General features: G+C 47.4%; 1 protein-coding gene across 3 annotated transcripts in view; it reads left to right on the plus strand.

Moving 5' to 3' along the window:
• The window catches only part of BRWD1 (bromodomain and WD repeat domain containing 1), a 3,236,587-nt gene that overhangs the window by 38,129 nt on the left and 3,170,615 nt on the right, over positions 1–27,843 (plus strand). For all 3 annotated transcript variants that reach the window (XM_069636064.1, XM_069636066.1, XM_069636065.1), the window contains exon 6: positions 19,175–19,273. In XM_069636064.1, coding sequence (XP_069492165.1) covers positions 19,175–19,273 — 99 coding nt within the window. The remainder of the gene's footprint in view (positions 1–19,174; positions 19,274–27,843) is intronic.

Below are 27,843 nucleotides of genomic sequence, written 5' to 3' on the forward strand. Positions count from 1 at the left end.
TCCAGGAAGGGATAAACTAACTTTGCATTGGGGGTTACCAAAAGTACTTACCTGCTTCAGAATTCTTGTGTGATCTCTTGTTTTGTTCCAATAACCCTTTTCCTTTGACATATTCCCAATTCTGATCCTAAATGCAATAGTATTAATGTCCCCAGCACCCTAACTATTGAAGTCACCAAGTAGTAGTGTCTGTGGGTCATCCGAAATGGGTACTTGCTGATTTAGAATTATTAAGAGTGTCTTTTTGAAGTGTATTTGTGTGTTACTGTTATATTGCCCCTTCTGAAGAAGTGTTACTTTAACTGACTTAAATTAATAATTGTTTAATCACAAACCTTGTGTGTAAGAGTTTATTTGCATACTTGTCACTGTGAATCTCTGTGTAACTCCTCTACAGCTCACAATGACCTCTCTTGAGCTAAGCCTGGCTGCTCAACACGCTACCAACCTGTGTAGTACAGACTTATACCAAAGGTTGGGTTGCTATTGCCAGGAGGTCAGGGTCGTTGTTGTGCACCCAAAGGGTACTGCATACAATCTTGCCTAAAACTGACCTTCACACTGGCAACAGTGTACTCCGCCCCTAATACTGGTCAATCCCGATTTCTGCAGAGAACGCTCCCGAAAATGTTGGAGGCCTCTGGGCATGTAATCCTAGGTGTGGCGCGGGGGGGGTGGAGGTTTCATCCTGCAGGCAGACATTAAACTAGACAGGCAAGTGGGTAACCCCGAAACAGGAGACCCGTTGGATGGGGGTCGGGCTGGGTTAATGGAAATGCTAGAGGTCTATGGGCAACGGGATGGATGGCAGGGTTTCCACCCGAATGAGGAAGGGTACACCTTTTACTCCACACCCCATGGTACCTTCACCAGGATCAACTATTTGTAAGTCACAGGTGGCCTGTCGGAGGTGGCGATGGGCTCAGATCTCGCCGATCACATGGTCCGATCATTGCATGGTCACGGTTGATTTAGACTGGGCAGGCCTCACGTACAAGGGATCAAAGTGGAAATGTAACAAGTCATTGTGGGAAGACCCGGTATTTCGAACTGAGATGGAGGAGGAAATCGGGGAATACTTCAAAATGAACAATACGGGAGAGGTACCAAGGACGACGGTGTGGGAAGTGGGAAAGGCAACATGGCGGGGGATCCTGATCAGGGAAGGGGCCAGTAAAAAGAGGGAGAGGGCTCTAATAGAAGGCAGACTGACAGAGGAGCTAGCCCACCTGGATAGAGTGGCACAGAACTCCACGGAGGAGAGGGAGAACAAGGTTCAGGAAGCCAAACCTAAGAGGGAGGAGTTCCGAATTTTAGAGGAAGGTCAGATAGTTTGGACACTACAGCTTCTCAAACAGAAGTTTTATGAGAAGGGAGACAAGGCGGACGCACTGTTGGCCGCTAGACTACAAGAAAAACGCGCTGAGAGATCGGTGGCGTCATAGAGGGGAAGGAAGGTGGCCAGAATTCTGGGCAGGGGGAATCCCGGAAGCGTTCGCGACGGTCTATGATAAATCTGCAGCTGGCCACGTGCGGTTGAGAATAGATGAATACATGGAGAACGTACAGATGCCAAAACTCTCCCGTGAGGAGGCTGACAAACTGGATGCTCCAATCGCTGCAGAAGAGATCAAGAGGGCCGTGAAGAGGCTGCCGCTAGGGAAGTCCCCAGGGGAGGATGGTTACACAGCAGGTTTCTACAAGTCTTTTCTCTCTTCCCCCTTCATGGTGGAGCTGTTCAATGATATTCTCGAGACGAGTGTAGCCCCTGACTCTTTATCACGGGCGCTCATCAGTGATTTCCCCCCATTCCCAGGGACCCCAGAAAGTGTGGATCCTACCGCCCCATATCGCTACTAAACATTGACACCAAAATGTACACAAAGGTACTCGCAGTGAGACTTGAAATATACATGCCTCATTTGATGCACTCGGATCAGGTCGGATTTATAATGGGGAGACGGGGCGCAGACACAATGCGGAAGACATTGCACTTGATCCACAAGTCACAAAACATGGAAGGGGACCCGGTCCTCCTCCGCGGACACGGAGAAGGTGTTCGATAGGGTGGAATGGGGTTTCCTGGGGGTGTTCCTGGGCAAAGTGAGATTGGGCACTAGGTTTAGAAGTTGGGTAAAGGCAGAGTATACATCCCCCAAAGCGTCAATAGCGGTTAATGGTGATTATTCCCAATGGCTTGACCTAGGTAGAGGAACACGGGAAGGTTGCCCCGTCTCGGCAATATTGTTTGCCCTCTCCCTTGAGCCCCTGGCCCAGAGACTTGGAGGAGACCAACAGGTAGAGGGTCTTAGGGTGGGCGGGAGAGAATACAAAGTGGCTCTATACGCGGACGACCTGCTGTTACACATACATAACCCTCTGACATCCATACATGATGGAACAGTACGGGCAGTTGTCTGGCTTTAAGACCAATGGGGCCAAATCAATTTTATTTCCACTGCAGAAGCCCGACCAGTGGGCTTCTGGTAGATTTGCCCCACTGGGTCTAATGATTGGAAGTGACACCCTTCGCTATCTGAGAATAAATCTTACGAGGGACCTAGACGCCCAATACAATGCCAACTTTCCGCCTTGTCTCTCGAACTTCCGAGCCGACCTAGAAAATGGGGGGGAAAAAACTCACTATATCCTGGCTAGGGAAACTTAACGCTGTGAAGCTGGTGTCTGCCCAGATTCTTGTACCCATTCCAAATGCTCCCGATTTGCCACCTGAAGCCCTTCTTTGGTGAGGTTAAAGGGCAATCCTGAAGTTTCTGTGGCAAGGAAAGAAGGCTAGAGTATCATACAAGGTCCTAACGTTGCCCAAAGACACGGGTGGTGTGGGCCTGCTGGATCTACAGAAGTATCACGAGGCGGTGCAGTTAAGGGTTCTTGTCCCCCATCTGAGAGTGCAGAAAGGACTTCAATGGATCGACTTGGATAACCTCAGTCTGACCCCAGCCACGGTCGCGGAATGGCTATGGGTTCTGAGAAGCAATCTCATATGTAGAATTAGGGACCACCCAATATTGGGAACCATATGGGAGATTGGGTGGGAAGGGGTTGACATGCGGGGGATCACTTCATGGCCGTCTCCCCAGAGTCATAATCTGAGCCCCGGGCGTCCGAGAAGACATCCCTAATCATGAAAGATTTCAAGCTTGGTTTGAAGCGGGTCTGGAGAGAGTGGGTCAACTCTGGAGGGAGAGAAACTTTATTACGATCGCAAAACTGGTGGAGGCATTGTGGATAGGCCCCCTACCGGTCTTTTGCCTTCCTTCAACTTAAAGGAATCTTTACGAGGGACAAATGGAAAGAGAAAATCCAGAGATACCTTACCCCCTTCGAAGAGCTTCTAGACAAAAGGAGAGACTCTGAGGGCCTAATCTCTGCCATGTACAGAGCATTGATAGATGCTGGGAAGGGGTCAACTGTAAATCTGAGACTCAGATGGGAAAGGGATCTTGGATCAGAAATGGATCCCGACCTGTGGGGGAAAATATGCAAAGGAGCTTCGCAAATATCGATAGCATGCCAGTACAATCTGCATGCCATTAAGCTCCTACACAGATGGCAATATGACCCGCATAGATTATCAAAGATGTTCCAGTCAACGAGTCCCCTGCGCTGACGTCAATGTGGTGAGAGGGCAGATTACTGGCATATGTGGTGGTGATGGCCTCGTATTAAGGTGTTTTGGGATGGATTCTTGGGATGGATTAGGGAACTGGACGGGATCCAACGCACTAATGGACCTTTCCTCATACTATTTTGGTTGGAGGAGTCTGAGGGGAGCTCAGGAGAATGACGGGCGGTGGCAGCGCCCGGTCTACTGGCAGCACGGATTTGCCTTGTGATGCAATGGAAAGAGGCTAAGGTACCGGGAAAGAGAGCATGGATTCATGTTGCCACCAATATTTGTACAATAGAAAATATAACCGCAGCTCTCCATGGGAAACCTGCTCCGAATGAACTGCTATGGGGTGAGTTTATGAATAAGTATATGACCAACACCTAGGAGATTGCATTTTATAATGAACAAGGACCCAGACTTTGGTGTTTTGCTGACTACGTACAGAGAATGCTAACTTAATTTGAGTGGAGTCTCACCTGAGTAGGCCCGCAATACATATCAGACTGTGCCTCAGATCAGGCGGCCAAACCACTGACTGATACCAACAGAACAAACTCTCCACACACCACGGCCATGAGATCAATGGATTGCGATAAACGCGGGAGAAGACTCCGTTCTACGGAGGGAGGATGGGTAGTTGTAATGTAGGTAATGAGGTATGTACTGGGGAGACCCCCGGCCGGCCCATGGAGTCAGAGTTTGCTCCGAAGTACTTTAAGATGAGATAGCTGCACCTTGTGATTGATGGGGGTGCAGATGTATTACTCCAACACCAATCAATAAGGACAACTCAATGGTTTGGCAAAAGGGAGTCCGTTTAATGACAAGTACAAAATATGGGGAAACATGGAAATCAACAGTGATGCGATAGTCTGTCTCGCTTCAACTCCCTTGAACTTCATACAAACATAACATTTATACCCAAAACTCATTATTGACGTGTAAAACTCAAAAGTTCACATGCAATGCTATTGGTTAGGGAAAGGTAATTTTACTATAGGTACTATATCTGTATATGGTAACTGAGTAAGAGGATTGGATAAACACTATCAGGTGGGCGTCTAAGCCCTTCCTTTTAACATTACTCTAGTAGACTTTACTATGAGTACGACGTCCCATTGGTTCTACTATCTATAGGACCCTAGATTATTTGGTCCATTGTGATTGGGTTGGTTTCAACCCCAAGCATAAATCTCCTCTTTACTTAGCAGCACGCAGAATGGTCAACCAGGTGCAGGGTGCCGTAAGATTCACCCGGCCTTCCCTCAATCCATCATTACTTTACTGGCTATGTGTCAATTAGTTGGCTGTGGTTGGCCTCAAAACTGTGTCTTTTTGTCAGGAAAAGTTGTGATATCGCTGTCTGGGCAGCTGCCAAGCCTAGGTGTGAACCCGTGCCTCTTCTCACTTGGGTGGTCATGTGCTACTACACCGTGAATTTCCCTTGTTTCTCTCAATTTGTGTATTTGATTTTCGTTTCACCCACCACCTGCCTTCGCCTTCTTATCTCGATCCTTCATAAGCAGGATATTCTGTTCTTAGCTTCAATTAATAGTAACTACTGTTCATAGCTTCTATTGATATGACCTTGGCTTCCCTAGCACGAGCTGCCTCTGCCGAGTTTCGATTCAGCCTTCTTTCCTCGTGTTTGCTAGAATATGAATCTTCTTGCATTTGGCCTATAATAACCTGGGTTGGTTCTGCTTTTAGTGCAAAGTGGACTAGCAGTTACATAACATGCTTCGTTTTGAGGTAGATTGTGTACAATGGTGCTTGCCGCTCTATTCTTCTACTTAGCATAGCAAGCTGCACTGATTTCTTAGCTTTCTTGCTGTTACAAGCATATGTACAGGTGTTAGCTGGTTGAATATCTTCATCCTGCTTACAGTTTAAGCTCCTTTTGTCTTTCATCAACATTCTCTTCTTTCTTTTCACAATATCTTTATTCGTGGCATTTCGTCTGTGTCATCCTTGGGTCGTCATCTTCTATGGGTGCGTTAGTCCAGGCCCTCGTGACGTCACCATTCGTCTTCCATTAAGGACTTTTTGGTTTCTTCCTGGACAGTACTTAAGCAATCTTCATTTTGTTTCATTTGCTGGTAGGGTTTTCTCAATGGGTACCTTAGTGTCCATGGTTGTCTGGTTATTGGTACTTCAATAGGTATTGTTCTTCTGATAGGTACTGGGCAGAACCCTACTGCGGCTCTCTGCTGGTTTATTTGCATATCATATGTCACGTATTTCGGTGTGAATGTTCCTGGTACTTCAAAATGGGCGACTGGAGTGCAGGCTTTATTTGGGACCTCCTCTACAGGTGGTGTTCGGGGAAGGGAGGGGCGTGAAAAGTTGATGTTCATATTATACTCCAAACAATGTGTTTTTGTGAAATGTCTTTGAAAACGTGATATATATTTTACACAGCCACGGTAGTTACGGTTAAGTTGCTGTTTCCATAGGAAGAGCACGTTTTGGGCGGCTTATAACTCTGCTCCCAAAGTTTGGTGATGTTTGGTCCAGGGGGGGCAAAGTTATAGGGGGGGTCCCAAAACGTCTTTTTTTGCCATAGACTGAATGGGGGAAAACTTTGTGCACGGTTACAGGCGAAACCGCTGGATGGATTTGCACCAAATTTGCGGCAGGGGCTTGGTCGCGAAAGCATGCTTTTGTAAATTTTGTGACAATCCGTCCAGTACTTTCCTTAAAAACGATCAAAAAGTATGTCTCTAAAAATTTGTGATATCTATGTCCGCTCCGCGGTCACACTTCGCTGTTCGCCCCGTGGAGAAGATTTCAATTGGCTATTCCGTGGTGTGCTGCCCGCGACCATGTTGCGCTTTCACCGATTGGTTGTGCCACAGCGTGAAGTGCGTCATAATCTTTCGATATGTCCGCCATGTTTACTTCGTATTCTGTTGTACGCGCACATTACCGCTAACATACATAAACGAAGAAGACACCAATGCACTTGTTACACTTATGGAACACTGTTTCGAAAGGTGAGCGTTAATGAGATGTGGCAGTAGAAAGTCAAACATGGTGTATTCTTGTTACCACTGTCATACGGTACAGTGGGACTTGCTACTCATTGTACGAAATGAACTTACTGCATCCATGTTAAAATACATAAACAACATTGCTACGGTCAGACTGGCGTCCTACAGTTTGAAATCTCAGCCAGCCACCTGCACTATTTTGTACACAAAGCACTTCTGCACGTGAACAGGAGTAGCGGTTCTCATGAATCGCTGCTGACATGTAGTTGCAAAATGAGAAAGTATTTGCATTCGTTGTGAAGGTCACTTGATTGTCTCTTTTCAATACGAGCTCAGTACGGCCACATATTTGTCGGCACCCATCAGGGTCACTTGTTTTTTAACCTTGAGCTACAGGGAAAAAGCAGAAAGAATGCAGGGAGTAAAAAATATCGTTTGATAAGGTTATGCTTCAAAAACGATTGTACCGAACATGAAATATCAGTTCCCGAAGAGGCACTCTTCCAAATACACTACTGGCTGACTGTTCTGAATGCAATGGAGGCGGTCCACATAATGTAAGTTTATTTTTAACTCCTATATATCGAACTGGCATGACCTTTTTACTTTCGAAAAGAAAAAATTAATTTTCCTAATGAATTAGGATTCTGTGCCATTGAATTTATTTTTTCCCAATATGGACATTGCACATTGACGCCTTTTGTAGGGTTCCACTACATTTCCCCAAATTAAATTATTATTTAGTAAAAATGGTATATGTTACAACTTTGTTTTGTGCTGAGGTTGCGTATTGATACGCGTTTATTTCCCCTTTCACCGCTCAGCTACTTCCAAACAAACATTTTATTATTAATGAAGACGGTCCAACTTTCTGTGCCATTGAATTTATTTTTAAATTTGTTTATTGGCATTTAACAATGTTGTTGCTGTAGTTTGACATAGAAATATACGTTGTTAAAGGATGGTGTGGATTTCGTGAGAGAACATCAACATTAACATAAATAACTAACAAATTAACAATTCAACAGTAACTGTCTCCAAGTGTTCCATTCGTTACGGTGGCCCAGAATGTCAATTCAGGGGGGGATCAGGTTGGCCGGTGTTAGGGTGGGAGAGGGGGTTAGAGCTTGTAGGAACTTGGTAAGGTGAAGACCGGTTGCTCTTGGGGTTCAATGACATTGATCGTGAGGTCATGTGCCATTGGGTTTGTTTCCTTCATGGGGGCTTATCATCCGAGGGATGAGACAGAGATCCTATGAGTTCTTTCCAGGCCGCTAGGGTCGTGCTCGAGGCGTCCGTCGATCTAGTTACGCTGTCTTCCCATGCCCTTGTTTCAGCCTGTGTCCAGCGTTCTAATTCCTTGTGCCATATTTTCTGTTGGGGCCCTGTAGGTTTTTTCCAGGACATTGCGATGGTTCTTTTGGCTAGTATGCACATGATATCCATTAGTTTGACTAGGTGTTTAAGTTTGGCTGGTCTGGAGTACGTTCCTAGTAGGCATTCGTCTGGGGTCCATTTGTATATCGTGGACCCGGCTTTCTCGCTTGTCTGTTGTACAGTGGTCCATAGGGCTTGTGTTTTGGTGCACGACCAAAACAGGTGGATCAGGTCCGCATTATCCACCCCGCACCAGGTGCAGTGAGAATGCGGTGATTTGGTGAGCTTCGCCAGCCTGGATGGGGTTAAGTATGTCCGATGTAAGAGGTTCAGTTGGATGTGTCTAAATCTGTGGTTCCTGGAGACTGTCCTAGGATGCTCTAGGGCCCTTTCCCACTCTCCATTCGTTATCTCTCGGCCCAAGTCCGCTTCCCATCTGCTTTTCAGGTCGGCACTGCGTGGGTTAGGGATGTCGCTCAGCTGGGCGTAGATTTGGGACACGGGTTTCCCCCCCTCGCCCAGGTTATACAATAATGTAATTAGGGGGTTTGAATCTGGTTCCTCAGGCCATGTTGCCCATTTATTTCGTGCTGTGGTTCGTATCCTGTGATACCAAAGAAACTGGCCTGTGGGCACTCCAGCCTCCTCGCGTAGTCTATCAAATTCCTTGAAGGTGCCGTCAGCGTATAGGTCCCCCCATGTGTATATCCCTTTCCTTTCCCAGTATCTAAGGTGTTGTAGGTCCGAGTCGGATCTGCATAGATCTGAAATTAACGGTATGTCCGGAGAGTATTGGTGTCTTGCGTGGGCGAGTGTCTCTGCTCTGCGCCAAACTTTACGTCCTAGAGCTACTAAAAGGGGGGCATTTTGCATCAGATGGCCGGGAGCCCAGATAAGTTCCCTTAAGTGAATTGGAGAGATCAGGGACTGGAGCAGGGGGGTTTCGGATGTGACGTCATCAGCCAACCACTTGGACACGAAGGTAAGTTGTGCTGCCAAATAATATTTTTCCAAGTTTGGGAGTTGGATTCCCCCCCGGTCGTACGGGAGGACCAAGGTGGTGAGCGCTATTTTGCGCCTTCCTTTCTCCCATAGAAAATCGCGAAATATCCCTTCTAGGAGGCGGAAGAAGGAAGCGTTAATATAGTAGTGAATGTTTTGAAATTTGTACAGGAATCTGGGAAGGACGATCATTTTAATTATTGAGGCTCTACCCATCATGGACAGGGGGAGTTTTGCCCAAAAGTTCATGGATTTTCTCAAGGCAGGGATTGCTGCCTTTGTATTGCGTTCGTGCGTCAATGCCGGGGAGTGTGTTACGTGTATGCCCAGGTATTTGAAAGTGGTGGTCTCCCATTGTACCCCCAGGGAAGGGAGTTCCGATGCGTTTTTGTTCCTGAGGCCCGCCAGAGGGAAGAGGCAGGACTTTGCCTTGTTAAATTGTATACCTGAGTATTTCGCAAAATTGTCTAAGACGTCCAGTATTGTGGGTACGTTATTGTGTGGGTCCCTGACGTACAGTAGTACGTCGTCTGCATAGAGTGAGATGATGTGATCCTCTCCCCCCAGGCGTATCCCGGCGTCAAAAAATTGTTTCCGAAAGTAGATGGCAATAGGTCTAGTCCTAATACATAGAGCATGGGGGATAGCGGACATCCCTGTCTAGTACCCCTGCATATGTTCCAGGCGTCAGATATGTATTTTCCGGTCTTCACCCTAGCATTGGGTTCCATGTAGAGAATCCTGACCCACCTAATGAACCCCGGCCCAAAGCCAAAAGTTTCTAGGACCGCTACAAGCCATTCCCAATATATCGAATCAAATGCCTTGATGGCATCTAGGGATAGCAGTGCACATGGGTCTGTGAGATCTTGTGTTTGGTTTATAACCTGTTGTACCCTGCGTAAGTTCCTGGCCGTGTTGCGGCTTGGTATAAAGCCGCACTGATCGCCGTGCACGATCTCCCCTATGATTCTGGCCAGCCTCTTTGCTAATATTGTCGTCAAAATTTTCACATCGTAATTAAGCATGGCTATTGGGCGGTATGAGCCACAATCATCGGCGGGTTTGTTGGGTTTAAGGATCGGGACCAAGAGGGTCTCTCTCATACTGTCAGGGAGCCGCCCTCTCTCGTACGCCTCCCGGAAAACCTCGTGTAATAACGGTGTGAGGGACCTTTCATATGTTTTATAAAATTCGGCGGGTAGCCCATCATTGCCAGGGGTTTTGCCAGCGGCCAGAGCTTTGATCGCCTCAGTTATGTCGTCCGTGGTAATATCTACCTCTAGAGCCTCAGTTTGTTCTGGGGTCAATCTAGGGAGGCCTATTTCCTCTAGGGTATCTGTAATCTGTTCCCGGGGAACTTGGTCTGTGTGAGAGTATAGGCGTTCATAGTAGCGCTTGAAGGCGTTATTTATGTCCTGTTGTGTATGGAATTTGTTGCCGTCTTCGTCCTGTATCGTAGTGATGTTGTGGCGTGGGTGTTCTTTCTTGCACAGCCAGGCCAGCAGCCTGCTTGGCCTATCAGCTTCTGTGTGTGCCCTATTAGTCTTGGTGGCGTAGTCAAATTTGGCTAGTCTGTCCCATGCCAGTGAGCATTTGGTTCTAAGTGTTTTAAGGGTGTCTTCTCTTTGGTGTATGTTCACCGGGGCCGTCTCCGATTGCTCAATCTCTCGTTCCCAGTGGTCTAATTCGGCCCGAAGCTGTTTTTTGATGCCGCCAGCTTTAGCTGTAATTTCCCCCCTGGTTGTTACCTTCAGGGCGTCCCACATTGTGCTCAAGTGTTTGACACTTCCGGTGTTTACTTCTATGAAGTTATCTATAAAGTCCTGTAGTTCGTCCCTGAACACTAAGTCACCCAGGGCGTCCGACGGCATCCTCCACATGGGTATAGGGGTTCTAGGGCCAGCGTGGTTCCACTCTATTAAGAGTGGTGAATGGTCCGAGATAGTTCTCCCTAGGAATTTTGCGTCGTCTATTTGTGATAGGTGCTCTTTGCTCATAAAGAGATAATCCAATCTCGTATGGAGATCATGTGGGGAGGAGTAGAATGAGTATCCCCGGGCGTCTGGGTGTTGTTCCCTCCATGTGTCGGCCAGGTCTAATCCATCTATTATTAAGGACAGGGCCAATGTTGCTGTTGAGGGACCCTTCGGGTGGGGCTGGGACCTATCAAGTGTGGGGTCCCGTACACAATTGAAGTCCCCCCCCCAGAGAAAGATACCATGCCTATATGGTGCAAGTTTGGGGTACATCAAGTTCAGATATGCCGGAATGTTGGTGTTGGGAAGGTAGGAGTTCACTATACATACCTCTTCTTGTTCTAGTCGGCCCCAGGTTATCACAAACCTGCCCTCCGGGTCGATTTCCGACTTAATTAAATGGAATGGGAGTTGAGGGTGGATCCAGGTGTATACTCCTCTGGAAAATTTGGAGTAAGCAGTTCCAATTCCCTGTCCTCCCCAGTGGTCGCATAGTCTGGCCAGCGAGTCCGCTGTGCAGTGTGTCTCTTGTAGCAGTGCTATTTGCACTCCCTTTCTGTTCAAGTAGGACTTAATTCTGTTTCGGCGTGGATAAGTTCCTAGACCCCTTACATTCCAAGATATTATCTTTATTTTAGTCGTCATGGTGTGTTGATAGGATGTTCTTTAATTCTGTCGTGCAATCACCCGCTTCTTCTGTTTGTTCGTTCGAATTCGGCTCTTCCCCTCCCAGCTCGACCTCATCAGCATCTACCTTCGTTACTCTCGGAGACTTTTTAACTTGGGTAACTCCCATTATGTGCATGGGGAAAACAAACCAAACGACTGTAACTGTCCCTAGCAGTTGCTTCAACGTGCAGCGCTCAGGGTGTCCTGAGCCTTCCAGGCCAGTCCTGGCCTTCCGGATCAGGTAGTGTGTAGGCAGGGTGCCTGCACAGTTTTCGGTGGGGTGGGTCGCTTTTCTCTCTTCCGTGTGTTCCTTCGAGCTCCTGTCCGGTCTAGCTTAGATCTCAGTAGGACTCAAAGTGTGGTGCAGTTGTCTGTATTATGCATTCTTATGGGGTGGTCTCCGTTTCTCCTTGTCGCGACAGGTGCGTGGTCAGCCCAGTTTCGATTGTGGTGGTTCATCTTTGCCCTCCGCCAGGTTGTTATGTTCCAGCCACATGTTTGCCGCGGCTGGGGTCTCAAGGAATATCGCTCTTCCTTTATATAAAATTTTGAGGCGCGACGGGTATAGCAACATATATTTTAGGTTGAGCTTCCGCAATCGTGCTTTTATTGGGATAAAGGAGTTCCTTGCTCGTTGCACTGTGGGGGTGTAGTCTGGGTACATGACTATTGCCGCCTCGTTTCTCTTGATCTCCCTGCCCTCTCTGGAGTACCGCAGTATGATTTCTCGGTCTCGGAAATTCAGGATTTTAGCGGGCGTGGATGTGAGCCGGGTGGGGGGCGCTTCTGGAGGGATCTGTGGGCTCTTTCTACGGAGAACCCTTGGGAAAGGTTCCCTGGACCGATTTCCTGTAGCAAGAGTGTTTCGATAAACTCCATCGGGTCCGAGCCCTCCATGTCTTCAGGAACCCCCAATATGCGTATATTATTGCGGCGGGCTCGACCCTCGGCGTCCTCGGAGCGCGCCTCGAGCCTGGCCACCTTCTGTTCTAGATCTTGTACTTTTGTCTTTAGGTCCTGGGTGTTCTCCACGTTGTCTTGTAGGGTAATTTCTGCCGCCGTGACCCTTTCCGTTAGATTTCGGGCATCTTGACGCATGAGCTGTATGTCCGATTTCACCTCCTCGATCTTTCCCTCGACCGACGTGCGGAGGGCCGCTATTGCTTGTAGGACTTGTGTGTGTTTGAGATCATCCTCTTGTTGGGGCGGCTCTTCTAGTGCCTCCCGATCTGGTTGTATTTGTCTTTGGGGTCTGGCTGTTGTGAAGGCGTCCATTGTGACCAATTTGGGTTTGCCTCTGGGAGGGGACATCCCCCGTTTCCAGGCTCGCCGCCTCGCGTGTTCAGACTGGTTCTGAAGGGTGTATCGGCTTCTCTACCGGATCCCGGTTTGTGCTGTAGTTCGTGTGTCGCCAGGTGTGATCTGCTGGGTGAGATCTCCTATCAGTCGATGCCAGTTGGCTCACACTGGACACTGCCCCGGCGGCCCACTTGCGATCTGAGCAGTTCGGGGTGGTCCCTCTGTTGGTTTTGATTCCAGTCTGGCGACTGTATGTTGCCCTTTGGTAAAATGGTGTTTGAGTGGAATTGGGTTTCGGAGCTTGCGGGTTCCTGCTCCTCCCCGGGTGTCCCGCTGAGTTCCAGAGGGTCTCAGGGAGTGCCCCCCATCTTGAGTGCACGCGGTGTGCTGGGGTTCCGTTGGGGCTCAGCGGCTATAGTGGGGCGGACTCCGGTCTGCCGCTGGGTCCCGTCGGAGCTGTTCCAAATGGGCAGCGTCAGGTGATCCCGTATTCTGCGGCGTTCCGATGTCGTCTCTTGGGGATCCCTCTGGAGTCGGCGGGGCCCGCCCAGGTCGCCCCTTGTTTGAGGTCGTTCGGATTTCGCGTGGGTCTCCTGATGGGGCGTGTGCGGGGGGGGTCCGGGTGGTTCTTCCCCTCTCCCCGGGTCCCTGGTACCTGGTTGGGTCCCGCCGCTTCACTGGGCACCGGCGGTGCGCCGCTGGGTCGTCTCGTCGTCCACGATGTTCCGGGCGGTTGGTTCCTCCCCAGCCGTTCGGGGTTTCTGATCACGTTTCCTGGCGGAACCTCTCTTCCGACGTGGTCTCCGTTGCCCTTCAGCGCCTGCAAGTGAGTGGGCCGGGCCGCGGTCAGACGATGCACCGCGGTCCTGCGGATCTCCCCACGTATCCGTCACGGTGAGTGCGCCGCCATCTTGCGGGACACAGGGGTCGTCTTCGCGCCTTACGTTATCGTTCTTCCCGGCTCCGATTTTCCACGGGAGCGGGGTCGAGTGCTGGAGGCCGGTTCTCCTTCGTGAATTTGTGTTTGTCACCGTCGTGCAGTTAATTTTAAGGCGATAATTCAGATGTTGACAGGATCACGGACCGGAGCTCCACGGAAGCTCGACTTCACTGCATGCGTGCTGGCCACGCCCCCTTCTGTGCCATTGAAGTTGTTTTGCCCATCATGGAGATTGCACATTGTCGCCGTCCATACGGTCCCACTACATTTCCTCCTATTGAATTTACTGAAAATGTTATGTATTACAACTTTTGTTTCTCCAAAGGTTGCGTATTGATACATGTTTTATTTCCCGTTTCCCCCTCAGCTACTTCCTTCCCTATTGCGATTATCACGGATTGCAGCTGTCGAGTGACGGCTTCTTTAACCGTCAAATGCAACTGTTCATCACTGGTTGTCTGTGCGTAATAATTCAGTGGGATGACCGTGTCGGACCTCTCTGCCCTTACACTGCTGTCGCCATAAGGAGTAACATGCCATCCTTTCTGGTGGTGTAGATCACAGCGATTGACGTCTTGCAAATCAATGTGCGAGGAAAACGACTACTGAGCCGGCAACGCTTACTTTCTTTGTGGGGAAAACAACATGGCCATTAACATTTTCATTGTCGACCAAAGAGACAAACTTACTACTTTATGGAAATGTGAATAGGGCGATCATTTCGCACACTTTATTGTGAAATAAAACTACTTTACTGATTCCTAAATGTTAGTGTTTTTTTTACAAATGTACTCTCCTATTTCAAAATGTGGCGTGCTACGTTGCAGGTCCTAATGTGTTCTTTTGCAGGTGATGCATCACGGCACGTAAATCCTTATGGACGTATTTGCTTACGCTGCCAAGGAACGTAACGGAGAAAGATATTGCATACCACTTGCTTTGGATACGGGAGGGTCAGGCCCATCTCATATGCTTTAGTGTCATCGGGCCAATTTCTGTCACCCAGATGCCCCGTTAACCAACATTAGTTCAGAATGATTAGTATCTTTCTAAAAGAGGAAAAAACAGGTAAGGTGCACTGAAAGTGTTTGCTGTACAGAAATGTTTGTAAAACAATACATGGTTACACCCTCCCAATACACATCTTCACACCTTTCGACCTGTGCCACTTACGAAATTGTGTCGAAAGGTGAGTTGTAATGGTATTGCTTGCAGTATTTCTGACCTGTTTGCGCTTGCCATCATAGTTTCTTGGGATTTTGTGCAGCCGTAAGAAGAGTACTCCTTTCCGCTTTGTAGACACATTTTTATTGACAAAAATTACTGCATGTACAACAAATGTATGTAAAGGTTATTGACAACCACCGAAAAGCTTTGTGTTGTGCATCTGGTAGTGTTTAGATCTTTAACAAGTGTCGTCATGTACATAACAAATCAACGGTACAGCTTCCGTCTCTGAGGGGTAGGCTCTATGTATGGTTAGTGGCCGCAATGTCGGGGATGTGGCTACTGGCCATTACTGGAAAGGACAAAACATTGCTTTGAAGTTGCCATCTCCACCAGGAACTGGCTTTCTGGTAAAGGTCTTTGTTCATAACGGCAAATTATTCAAGGATCAAAAATGTGGTGCTGCCATTACGGTCACATGGTTTCATTTTTGCTTTCTGCAGGCTTTAATGTAAAGCGAAGAAGGGTTTCTATCCAACACCCGTCTTCTCTTTCTATGGTGGCCATCTTGGAAAAGGATTTGTTTTCTTCAGCCGGGTACCACGGTTTACTGCTGTAAAATCTCAATTGCCATTTTTTGGGGAGGAATGGGGGTTAATGATCAGAGACGTCATTATGCACTCTTGCTTCTATTGTGCTGCAAACTTGCCCTGTGCAGTTCTGCGCCAGAGATTTTGCGGTTAGTTCCTACAAGAATATACAATATACTTCCGCACTGTTAACCTGGCACACATGTTATTGTGAAGTGTGAGCTTTCGAACACGCCCCCATGCTATGCGCCAGCATATGATGATGTGGAATTGTTCGTAAGGTTATCAATGACATTTCTGATGTCATCTTTGATGTTCTGGGTGTTAGTATTAGCAATGCACATAGGTGGAGCGAGTTATGGTTGTTTAGGGTCCCATATTTGGGGATTGTCAATTGTTTTTCGGTGTTACTGTGAACTATAACGACCCAGTAACAAACTTTTTTCACTATATATATATATATATATATATATATATATATATATATATATATATATAACACATTCCCATACAGATGTCGGTGTGGGCAAAGTTGGAACAAATAGTACCTTAAGCCAATGTAGTAGAAAGCACAGTGAAGTAACACCACTTGTGTTGGATTAAAATACAGTGAATTCAAGAAAAGGCCTGGTGAAAGGAACACCTCAGTCAGTGAACAATGGGAGGCAAGAACAGTTTATATATTTGATTGGATACAGACTGATCTCTACTTTTAGCTTCTTAGGTAGGGATACCCTCTTAGGATGGGGGAGAGAAAGGCTTTCATCCAACCCTTTTTGTTTAATAAGGATGTCTGATGTTGCAAACATTACAACTTTGTTTCCACCTGTCATTTCTGACCCTGCACACCTGATTGAGTCCCAAGCACTTTGGTACTCCCTCTTGGTGGGTCAGAAAAATCCCTCCCCTTTCCCTGGCCTCCGGTTTCACATAGCCTGGTAGTTACTTCCTTCTCCAGGCCCTTTTGGATCTTACTGCCAGTCCGAGCTACCAAAAGAATTACCCCTTTCCTTCTCCTTGTACCACAACCAGGGGGAATGACTCTTCCCCTGGCCTTCTTTCCATCAGGCATTGCACCTACAACACCCAATTCTGGTTTTACCTCTTCTTTGACTTGGTTCACTTCAGGAAGATGACTCTTATTTATATCTTGCTCTCTACCGTTGGGGTCCTCAACTTTTTTCGAATGGTTAGTGGTTTTGGGGCTACCACCAACATGAAGAAGACATCCTCGGATGCAATAGTCACACTTTCTCACATTGGGGTCTTTGACCCTTCTCTGTTGGTCAGTGGTTTTGGTACTATCATTGACACGTGGAAGATTTCCTCTAATGTAAATTTCACTTGTACCTTCTTTCAAGTTAGGGGACTTATGCCTGCCAGTTTCTCCATGTGCCATTAATCGGTTGACAAGACCCTCCCGCGCCCACTCTCTCCCGTACTTTCTGGGATCTTCCCGCTGGGTTCCGGGCCCTCCTGGGGTCTTCACTTGCCTTTCCTTGGTCTTCGGTTGCTTCCAACGGCTTCTGGTCTCCTGCGATGGCTTTGCACCCTTTGGCTCCTTGCAGTATCGGTACCTTTTACAGAATGTGTGGTCCACCTCCTCCTGGAAGCCATGCTACTGCCTCGCCAGCTTCTTGCAGGGTGGTGTCGGACCTGCTAGAGATGCGTCTCCTCCTCCGACGGCGTCCTGGTCTCTAGCCCTTTGAATCGCCTGCGCCGAACAGCTTCCACTAACGCTTTTGATCCAGTGACGGCTTAACATGGTGTCAAGTCCCTCTTTGGCTTTTAAAGTCTGTACAGATAGGGTTTCTTTCTGGAAAGCTAGAACGCTTCTCTGATTTCATGGGAGTGTTCTTCCTACAGCTGTGCATCCTCTTTGGGTCGGTACTTGCCTCCCAGGTAGTCGTCTTCGTCTCAGTACTGGAGTCGGTCAATGGTATAATGTCAAAATAGCATATGGAAGTGCTGGCAAGTGGAGGTTGGTTAAAAGATGGTAAAGGGCTTGGGAAGGTTAGGTTGGGGGTGTTGTACCTAATTCAGCCCAGGTGTTCATCCTTCTCCTCAAGGAGGGTGGTGTGGGGTGGGGGATACCTCTCCATGAGATCCTCCCGCAATATATCACCCCCACTATCGGGTAGCAGCCTCGCCTCCCTGGCCTCATGGAAAGGGGCTCCGCCTAAGGAAGAAGTGATGACATCCAATGAATAGTCACACTTTGCTACTCTAGTTACAGTGCATAGATTAGATCCTCGAATACACAGAATACAGAGGTGTTTTTATGGAAATGTATTTGTTTTGGGGTAACTGGAATGGTGAATTCCGGGATAAGGTGGTTCAGGGAACAAATGACAGTCCGGTCCCTTTTCATGCTCCATTTGAGTGATCATTTGGAAGAAAGGAGCAACGTTTTACAGATGTGCTCTATAGAGTTGGAAATCGGGTAGGCCCCTGATGTTAAGATTGCCATGTATAGAGGTCTTGAAGGTCTGGCCATCTGTAGAGATGGCTGTTTCTTAGTCTGCGAGTGAGAGTAGGTGCAATATTGATAATGCTTAACTTGTGAATGCCTCCCTCTAGAGGAAGGCATATTCTTTTGGCGTATTAGATTCAATGTGTCCAGGGATATTCTTCCCTTCTCCCTAAAGGGGAGTGAAGGTGAGCTCACTCCGCAACACTATCCCCAGGGGTTGAGGCAAGTGGGAGCTCACCAGGAGAGACCCCCACCCCTGTCAACCCCGTCAGTGACAAAGACTTGCGTTCCTGTGAGGAACTCCCTAAGCCATTCACTTTAATGGCATATCTGGCACAATCGGAAATAAAGAACAGTATGAAATGCAGATATTTGCCTGAAGACCAAGCCACAATATGTCACATTGAACAAGAAAGAGGATCTGTTTCTTTGAGGAGAAATCTCCATTTAACTGAGACAAGTAGACTTGGAAAATGGAACACGCCGAGGAGAGGCAAAGCCGAGAGTGAGCATAAGCCGGGCAAGCCCCCTACAACTGAGAGAAGTGGATCCAAGGAGAGCCTCGGAGTGTCCTTCTGATCTGCCACAGTCTGTATGAATACCAGAAGGTCCGTATGGTGAATTGGCATACGTTAAAACATACACACATCACTTAATTTCTTACTTGCCATTAGTCAATTATCACTAGCCAGTGACTAGTGGTGAGGCAAGTTTGGAACCTTAAGTATACGTTTTGTAGGATACATTATTTTTTACCCATCTTTTTAAACTGCAGATTAATTGGTTTCTGGTTTAGTTTTGCGGTTTTGGGAATTGTTTTGAATTGGACATTGAAATATGCTTTAAATGAGATCCTTTCTTTGACCTATGTCGAATTGTAACTAGTTTCAGCAAGCGTTCAATTGAGTGATCCCTGGGTTCAGATTTTATTTATTTTTTATTTGTTTTTTTCCAATGTATTGTTTTGTAAGCATCTCACTATTGGCAATGTTTTTTAAACAAAAAAGGATGGATTGCTAACTTATTTGATTTTTAATTTTTTTAAATATAGATTTCAGAAGCATTACATGGAAGGGGCCTGCTTTTGCTGCACTACATAGAGGAAGACCCCCTGAAATGCCGATTAATTATGGCTTGCCACCAAACGTTGGTATGTAAGAAGAATCTGATCATTTTACATAACAAAACGAAGATGTTTTTCTGGTTCTTGCAGTGCCTTCACAGCAGATGTGATCAGTGTAGTCTGATTATTATTGTAAGATCGGAAATGAGACTGTGACTGGTGGGGGAGTGGGGATAGACTCCATGTATGTTTTAGGTGTTGCAGTGAAAAGATTTCTTCATGCACAGTCTTTTTGCCCTTCGACCAGCTATCTTCCATAGAGAGAAATAAAACATGAGCTAGTGTTGCGAGTTGAAGTGTGTTTCTACTTTGAGCTGTGTGTGATATATTATCCAATTAATAATCATCAATGCTGTGATTTAATCTTATTTTTGCATGTGACCAATTCTTGTTTTGCTGTACTGAACATGTCTTGTGAGCACTTTTTTTGTTGTGTTCAATATGTAAAGATTTAAATTGGAGAAAATGTAATGTTTTGATCCAATCTTATAATGGCGTTTATGGCTTGTGTCCACAGGTAGTACGTACCTCTAGTAGCCTGTGCAGTTGAGAATTACTTCAGTGTGTTATTTTGCCCCTACTTCCCCTAATATTTCTGTATTGTTTAATCTTTTATAACGCGCTTAATACCGGAGATAACCGTTGGACTGGGGTTCAAACATGTGTTGCTCTGGGTTGTCTTGCTTCCAAGACAAACACGTTGCCCAGATTTATCCTTCCCTTCCAACTTACAGGTACAAATTGTACAAAAATGTTTTTAGGTCGGTGAGCGGGTTCTTCCAAGCTTCCCAAATGTTGGCTGTTCTGTGGAAAGCATCTTCTAGAGTTTGAGAGTCTGCTTAGATTCAGATGTTTTGCATAGACTGTTATCGAGTGGTTGGCCCATAATATAAAGTTTCTTTTTTTGAAGTTGAAAAAAGGGGCTTTGACAGGGGCGTTCCTGTCCCACGATCCCCATCCTTCGTGTACAGGTACCCATGATCCCTCACACTCCGCCCTCGGATTGTTTTTCCCCACCATCATTTGGCAACAAACCTTATTATGGAGAGGAAAACATTCTACGTCGTCCCACACGGATCGCTGACTTTGACACTGAAGTGGAGTCGGATGAAAGACTTCTTCGACCCGACAGCGACACAAAGCGTATAGTAGAGAGTGGGGTTGGGGGGCATAAAGGAGCTTGACACTCTAGAAAGGGGAAGGAATGGTTAGAATTTCACAGTTGACAAGGTATATCCCTTATTTGAAAACTGCTAGATTACAAAAGAAGGGGAGAATCCTATGTTGTTTTCTCAAGTGTTCCCATCACTTACAAAATTATCCCTCCAGAACAACAATCCTGTCCCTCATATCCATCACTATCCCTAGTTTGCGGTGGTGTGCTGCCTCTGCAATAGGGATAGACCAGAGAGAAACACCATTATTAAAAATGTGTTAAAAGGGCACACATAAAGCCCCAAACATTCGGAATGACAACACTACAGGAAATCATCCAACTCAAAACAAAAAAAATGCATATTCATCCCCACATTGGGTATGAAAGATGCTTACTTTCATATTTCAATGCTCCCTGTTCACAGAAATTAACTAACATTCAAGGGAGGAAAGGACCAATACCAGTTTCAGGTACTACCTTTTGGAATAGTATCGGCATATCGCGTATTCACAAAAGTGCTTGCGGTAGTAGCGGCTCACCTATGCAGGGAAAACGTCCCTTTCAAATGGATTATGTCCTCCCACGAATTCCTCATGTTATGATTATCTCTCCAGCTTCAGCTGCTTTGTAACATTTGTTGTGTGCAGTCGAGTCGATGTCCCTCGAGGGCCTCCGTTCGATGTCGTCATCCGTATAAGTAGCTCATTCGTATAAGTAGCGCACACTGTGCCCGTTGACTTCAGTTTGGTTTTTCTGAGTTAACGCTTTGAGGGAATTACGGCGCGCTTCAGTGAAATAGTGATTTTCGTTTGAAAACATTTCTTTTTCGTCGACACCATCGACGCACAAGTCGGGCTTTAAGAAGTGCCAAAACTGTGGTTTGAAGATGTCGATCACCGACGCCCACCGCATATTTCTGTGGTGTCTGGGTTCTGGGCACTGTACCTCCAACTGTGGCTCCTGTCAGTCGATGACCGAGAATGCTCTCGGGGAGAGTAATGTAAATTGGCAGTGGGGAGGTTACCTTCGAAGTCTGTCATGATGCCTACCCCCAAGGAGCCAGATCGGATCCAGCGTCCCCAGAAGCAGACATCATGTTCTCGAGGGGGGGGGGTCCAGCGGCCCCTGGTAGGGGCCCTGTGGACTCAGTCCTGGCGCCTTTGGCGCCAGGCTCATATTGGACATCAGTCCTGGCGCCATAGGCGCCAGGCTCATAACAAGTGAACTTATGTAAAGAATGATTTTGTGTAAACTTACCTGATGCAGACCATGCTGCAACATCCAGGCCTCCTTGAGGCCTGAATGGGACTACTTTACCTTTGGGACTATTTTGCCACTCGGGCGTGGTCAGGGAAGGATACATACCTGGTTGGGGAAGGATACATACCTGAAACTTCTTTGGAGGCTATTTAAACCACGCCCAGACAGCAGCTCACGCTTTGCGTTGTTCTGCTCCTAGCAGCTGGACGCTCACCGTGTCAGCTCCTGCATCCCGGCTCCAGCCACGCCCGATTAGATCCTGGAACACCTAGAAGGAGAGGAGAGAAGGTGAGAACAAGAACATTGCCAGTTGCTTACCTGTGTCCGGAGTCGTCACGCCGGCTACCTGAAGAAGAAGAAGAAGAAGAAGAAGAGTTTATTTCACTCACCTGTCCACGAAACATCTTCATTGCGACCCTCTGCATGGCCCACCGCATACCTGCACCTAGGGGAAGAAGAAAGAGAAAAGGTGAGCAGCAGGATCGTTATGATGAAACCTGGGATCCATCTTTAATACTTACCTGTCTGTACTAGGCGGGTCCTGTCAGCATCTCGGGTCGGCGCTGCTTCTTGGGCAGTTACTGTACCCCGGCCCCTAAGGGGAAAAAAGACAAAGCATTACTGGATGTATTTAAAAGACATTTTCAAGGAATCATCTTACCTCTTATCCACCCGAGTTATTTCCGGCGATTCCATTCTTCACTCCTAAAACTCCCGCAGTTTCTGTAATAAGGAACGGACTTCAGATTTCGAAGACAGATGAAAGGGAGATCATTTTCTTGAACTTTTACGAACTACATACTCGCGGCGCTTGCCTGGAAAGTCAGGTGAACTTGAACCTCACGTTTCCAGCTAACCAGTGAAGTAACTGGATATACACGCACCCCTGCACCAGAAGCAGGATGGAGAGTTCATCCTTTCAAAACCTAAGGTGAGACTTGGCGGGGGGAATTTAAGGAGGTGGCCAACGGAGAGTGAACTGGGAGGTGGGAAGCCAAAGCGTCACTCCGTAGATAGCTAACCCCCTTTCTCCATCTGCAGAAGGATTCTCCTGCGGATTAGACGAGCAAGATTTGGGGGTCCTGTCCAGTCGGTCTTCTGAGTTCTGCGCATCACCCTAGAAAAGGCCACAGCAACCCAGACCAGATCACCGTCTCCGTGGGAGTCAGGTGAGCGTTACAAAGTCGTCACAAAAGACTGATGATTCGAGGGATTCTTCCTGGCATAAAAAAATCAGCTGTCTCAATCAAGAAGTCTATCGGCCATTCTTTGTCTTCGGAGAAGGCCAAGAAGAGGCATCATAGGTCCCCTTCGACCTCCAGTCATTCCTCTACAGAGGTAATCGGGGTGTTCTACGAAATCGGATTCCCCTGCTAAATGGGACACATTTCGTAGTGAAATGCTTCGAATCTTCTAGAACGTGGCCTCGACCCCCTCCGCCCCTCTAAGGACAAGCAGAAGAGCCATGCCCCAGTCGCTCCGCATAAGGACGACAAAGGGAAGTCAAAGACTAAATCTTCGAAGCCGAGCTTGAAGCCGGTTTTACATAGAGAAATGTATTGATCTGACAAGAGATCAGGCTTCGACAAGTCAGGAACGAAGCCTAGGGTTCTGTCGAAGCACAAGAAGTCGACAACTTCCACACCTTTGCCGACTCCGTCAGCGTCGGAGCTGTCGACGCTGAAACCATAGTTGAAGCCGTCGTCAACTACTTCGACATTGTTGAAGTCTGTAGTGGTACAGGAAAAGGTCTACAAACGTTGACCTAAAAGGACTATTTTAGTCTGTCATCCATATATGAGGATGAACCGCCTTTTGATGACAATACACCACCTTTTGGACTACAGTGTGGCACTCCTAATGTGCCAGAGGAACTAATATCCGAGTCCATTCTAAGAGATTTGTACAATAACCTTCAATCAGCCAGTGGATTGGATACCTCGCCAGAGTTAGTTTGGCAAACCAGACCCAACTGAGCATGCTGACTCATCGAAAAGAAAACCAGAAAGGTTATCACATTTTTAGAATGGAGTAGGCCTACTCCATCTTTTGAGCAGGATGACATGACGGACATCTTGGACCAGGGTCCTCAGAAAGACCCAATTTTTTTCACTTTCACATGGCATTACAGAAATGGGTCTCGGCACATTGGGAGACACCAGAAACTGCAGTTGCAGTAAATAAAAACTTTGCTAGGAAGTACAGGCCAACCAGCAGTGATACCAAGTATCTCACTAAGCATCCCACTCCAGAGAATATGTTGGTTCAGGCTGCGCCATCTACCAAGCAGTCAGCCTACCCACCCATCCTTCCTTCCTGACCGGGATGATAAGAGAATGGATGCCTGGGCAAGAAAAGTTTTCACTGCGGGTAGTACGGCATTGAAGTCGTCAAATGAGACTTGCACATATCTAGATTCACGTTTTACCTTGTGGGACTGTGTTGCTATGGCGGCTGACCACATACGAGAAGGAGAGGAAAGAGACGGCTTTCTGGCAATCAAGGATGGTGAGGAGGCAATGGGTGAGAAGTCTCCAGTAAGGTTTGGATACTGCAGACAGCATCAGCAGATCCATGGCGGCTAGCACAGTGTTCGGCAGATTTGCGTGGTTGCGGTAGTCCGGGTTTGCACCAGATGTGCAAGCTAGGCTACTCAACATGCCCTGTGACGGCTCAAGGCTATTTGACAGCAAGGCGGATGAGAGTTTGGAAAAGCTGCAGACCTCAAAGGTGGCGGCTAAATCCCTTAGCGGCGCCATTAGACAGCCTCAACACCCCTATTCAGGTTCATCTTCCTGGAGTGGTAAGTCCTCTCGATTCAACTCATTTGGAAGAGGAAGAGGACAAGCAGGTCAAAGAGGTCAGAGAAGATGTCCTCATGGTGGATGAGGGAGAGGTGTTAAGTCAGCCCAAGCAGCGGCAGCCTTCCCTTCAGCCGGTGCTTCAGCCGCCTCTAAACCACTCTGAGGACTTGACTCACTAGACCCCGGTGGAAGGCAGACTTACTCGGCATCTGAACGAATGGCAGGGCATTACTTCAGATGCTTGGGCACTGGAAACTTTGGCCAAAGGTTACAGCTTCGTTTTAAAAAAAAAAGGCCTCTGGATCATCCACCGGGGTACAAATTTCAAAATTCCGAATCCGCTCCTTGTGCAGGAAATAATGACCCTGCTAGAGAAAGGTGCAATAGAACATGTACCTGTAGCGGAAAGGAACAAGGGTTGGTATTCCCCATACATTCTGATCCCCAAAAAGGACGGAGGATTGAGACCCATCTTGGACCTAAGAAACTTGAACAAGCTCCTCAGGAAGGACACGTTCAAGATGGTTACCCTTTCTCCGATCTCTCAGGCTCTCAAACTACAAGGCTGGTTGGTATCATTGGACCCTCTGGATGCTTACTTTCATGTGCCGGTCCATCTCGAGCACAAAGTACCGGAGGTTCGCCTTTAGCGGTTCTCCTTATCAATTTTGAGTTCTCCCATTCAGCCTGACCACTGCCCGAGGGTTTTAACCAAGTTGGTGGCAGTGAGTCTCAAGAGTGGGGGTGGGGGAGGTATTCACGTCTACCCCTACCTAGACCCCTACATAGATGACTGGCTGATCAGGGCTCGTTGACCCGAGCAGGCCTGGGAACATCTCGGCGTAACCTGCCACTCTTCACAAACTGGGATTCTCCCTCAATTACATGAAGTCCACTTGATACCATACCAAAGACTCCAATTTATTGTCACAGTCCTAGATACTTTCGCAGGGAAAGTCTTGCCACCCGAGGTGAGAGCCCAACACATTCTGCAGATGAGTACCAAATTCCAGAATGCCCAGTATTTTCCGGCCTTAGATTTTCTGAGGTTGCTCGGTCTCACGGCATCCTGCATTTTCCTGGTGCCAGAGACTCGTCTGAGAAGGAGATCACTCCAATGGGCTCTCAACACTGGTCCCAGTTCTCAGGTAGAATGTCAGACCACCTGCAAGTTCCGAACAGAGTTGCTCTGGAACTTCGGTGGTGAGCTTGCAAAGACCACATTCTGAAGGAGAAGCTTTTTGACAGCCGTGGCCGGAGATGACAGTAGTGACGGACGCCTCACTCACAGGGTGGGGAGCCCACACCAGCGATCTGACAATCGGCGGTCGTTGATCTCTATCGGAGTCCAAACTCCCTATCAACCTTTTGGAGCCGAGGGCAGTCAGACTAGTGCTGCAGGCCTTCCTGCCGTCTGTATGGGGAAAGAATGTCCGGATAATGACAGACAACACAGTGGCCATGTACTACCTAAACAAGAGAGGTGGTGTTGGGTCACTACCACTGTGCAGAGAAGCAATGCAGCTCTGGTTCTGGGTGATACAAAAAGGAATCTCTATTAGAAGTTCCCCTAGTTGGAGAGTAGAACACAGCGGCGGACGCTCTGAGCAGTCAGAGCAGAGTCTCCCCCGAGTGGGAACTAGCTCAGGAAGTCCTTCAAGAGATCTTCACCCTTTGGGGAACCCCTCAAGTGGATCTGTTTGCGACCAGTGTCAACCGGAAGTGCAAACTGTTTTGCTCAGGAGAATTTCCTCCAAGTGGAGCTCTAGCGGACGCGTTCGTGGTGGACTGGGAGTTTACCCTCCTGTACGCGTTCCTTCCAGTCCCTGTCATTCCTCATGTGATCAGGAGGTTGAGAAAATTGAGGAAACCCATGGTCCTCGTTGCCTCGGATTGGGCCAGGAGGGCGTGGTATCCGGACCTTCTGGATATGTCTGTCTGCCCTCCAATACGTCTTCCATAAACAGAGTATCTTCTTGTGAGAAAAAGTCGGGTTCTCCATCCAGAGGTCAAGACACTTGGCCTTCACGCTTGGTTTCTGAAAGGCTGAGATACAAGGATTGGGACCTCCCGGGTGACGTAATGGAGATTTTGCTTTCGGCCAGAAAGCCAGCAACGAAATCTTTGTACCGTTGGAACAAGTTCAGCAACTGGTGCAGTGATAAGAATGTGGATCCCTTTCTATGTGAGACACCTATAATACTTTCCTTTCAGTTACATTTGGCCAATCTGGGGCTCCAGATTGGAACAATTAGGGGTTCCTAGCGGTGCTTTCCATTTTCAAGCACTCTTCAGAGGAGGATTCATATTTTCAATTCTTGAAAGGCCTTACTAATGTACATCCACCAGTCCCATTCAGTGTCCCTTTATGGGACCTCAATCCAAAGGTTTTCATTTATTTATTTTTATTGAATTTTTTTAAAGACATAAAAAGGGGCATTACAAAATAGTCATCGAAAAACAGATCTAGTGACTTATGTACTTGTGAAACAACCCCCCCCGCCCAAGTAAATAAACACTTACTTTATTCAAAGTAACTTTTTCTCCCTTCCACCCTCCACCCCCAATAAATACGCTGGCACGGGTTGTTCGGACACTGTCTTCTGGGTCATTATGTATGCCTTTTTTTCCACGCAAAGCAGATTGGAGTATTTTCCTCAGGGGGAGGGTAAAACTTTTCAATTTCGCTTCACAGTTTACCGATTAGTTCCCGTCATATATTTACACACAGTCTGCCCACAACATGTCACATTGGGTTGATTTTCCATGCAAGGATGCAGTGATTATTTTCCATGACACATATGTTAGATGCTACATTTATCCAATCGGCCCTGCCTGGAGGTAGTTCGGACTTCCATTTAATGATTAAAATTTCACGGGCTGCTAACAAAAGATGGGCTGCTAGTCCCTTCATTTTCTCCCTTTCGTCCTCGCTTTGTTCGAATCCAAAGCGAACCAATCGGGGATCTGGAGTTCTCGGGGTTCCGTCAGGGTCTTTAATCCGCCCCAGGACTTCGTTCCAGTAGACCCTAATTCTGGGACAGGCCCACCACATGTGCCAGTAGTCAGCTATTTCGCCACACTTATGCCAACATAGTGGGCTTTGTGACTGGAACATTCTAGAGAGTCAAAGTGTCGTATTGCCACCTGTGTAGTAATTTGATCCCATGCAGTTTATATTGGCTAGCTATAGAGACTTGAGGTGCAGCTCTGCACATCCTTGCCCACGTGCTCGAGTCAATCTCTTCCCCAAGATCCCTTTCCCACCTGTTCTTCAAGTGCAACATGGAACCCGTCCCTGCTTCAACCAATTCTCTATACATGGCGGATATCGGGCCTTTCATTTCTGTTCTGTGTTCAGCAGTTTCTCAAAGGGG

This window comes from Ambystoma mexicanum, chromosome 7p (genome assembly GCF_040938575.1).
Source record: "Ambystoma mexicanum isolate Mex_15411 chromosome 7p, UKY_AmexF1_1, whole genome shotgun sequence".
NCBI classification, from domain to species: Eukaryota; Metazoa; Chordata; class Amphibia; order Caudata; family Ambystomatidae; genus Ambystoma; species Ambystoma mexicanum.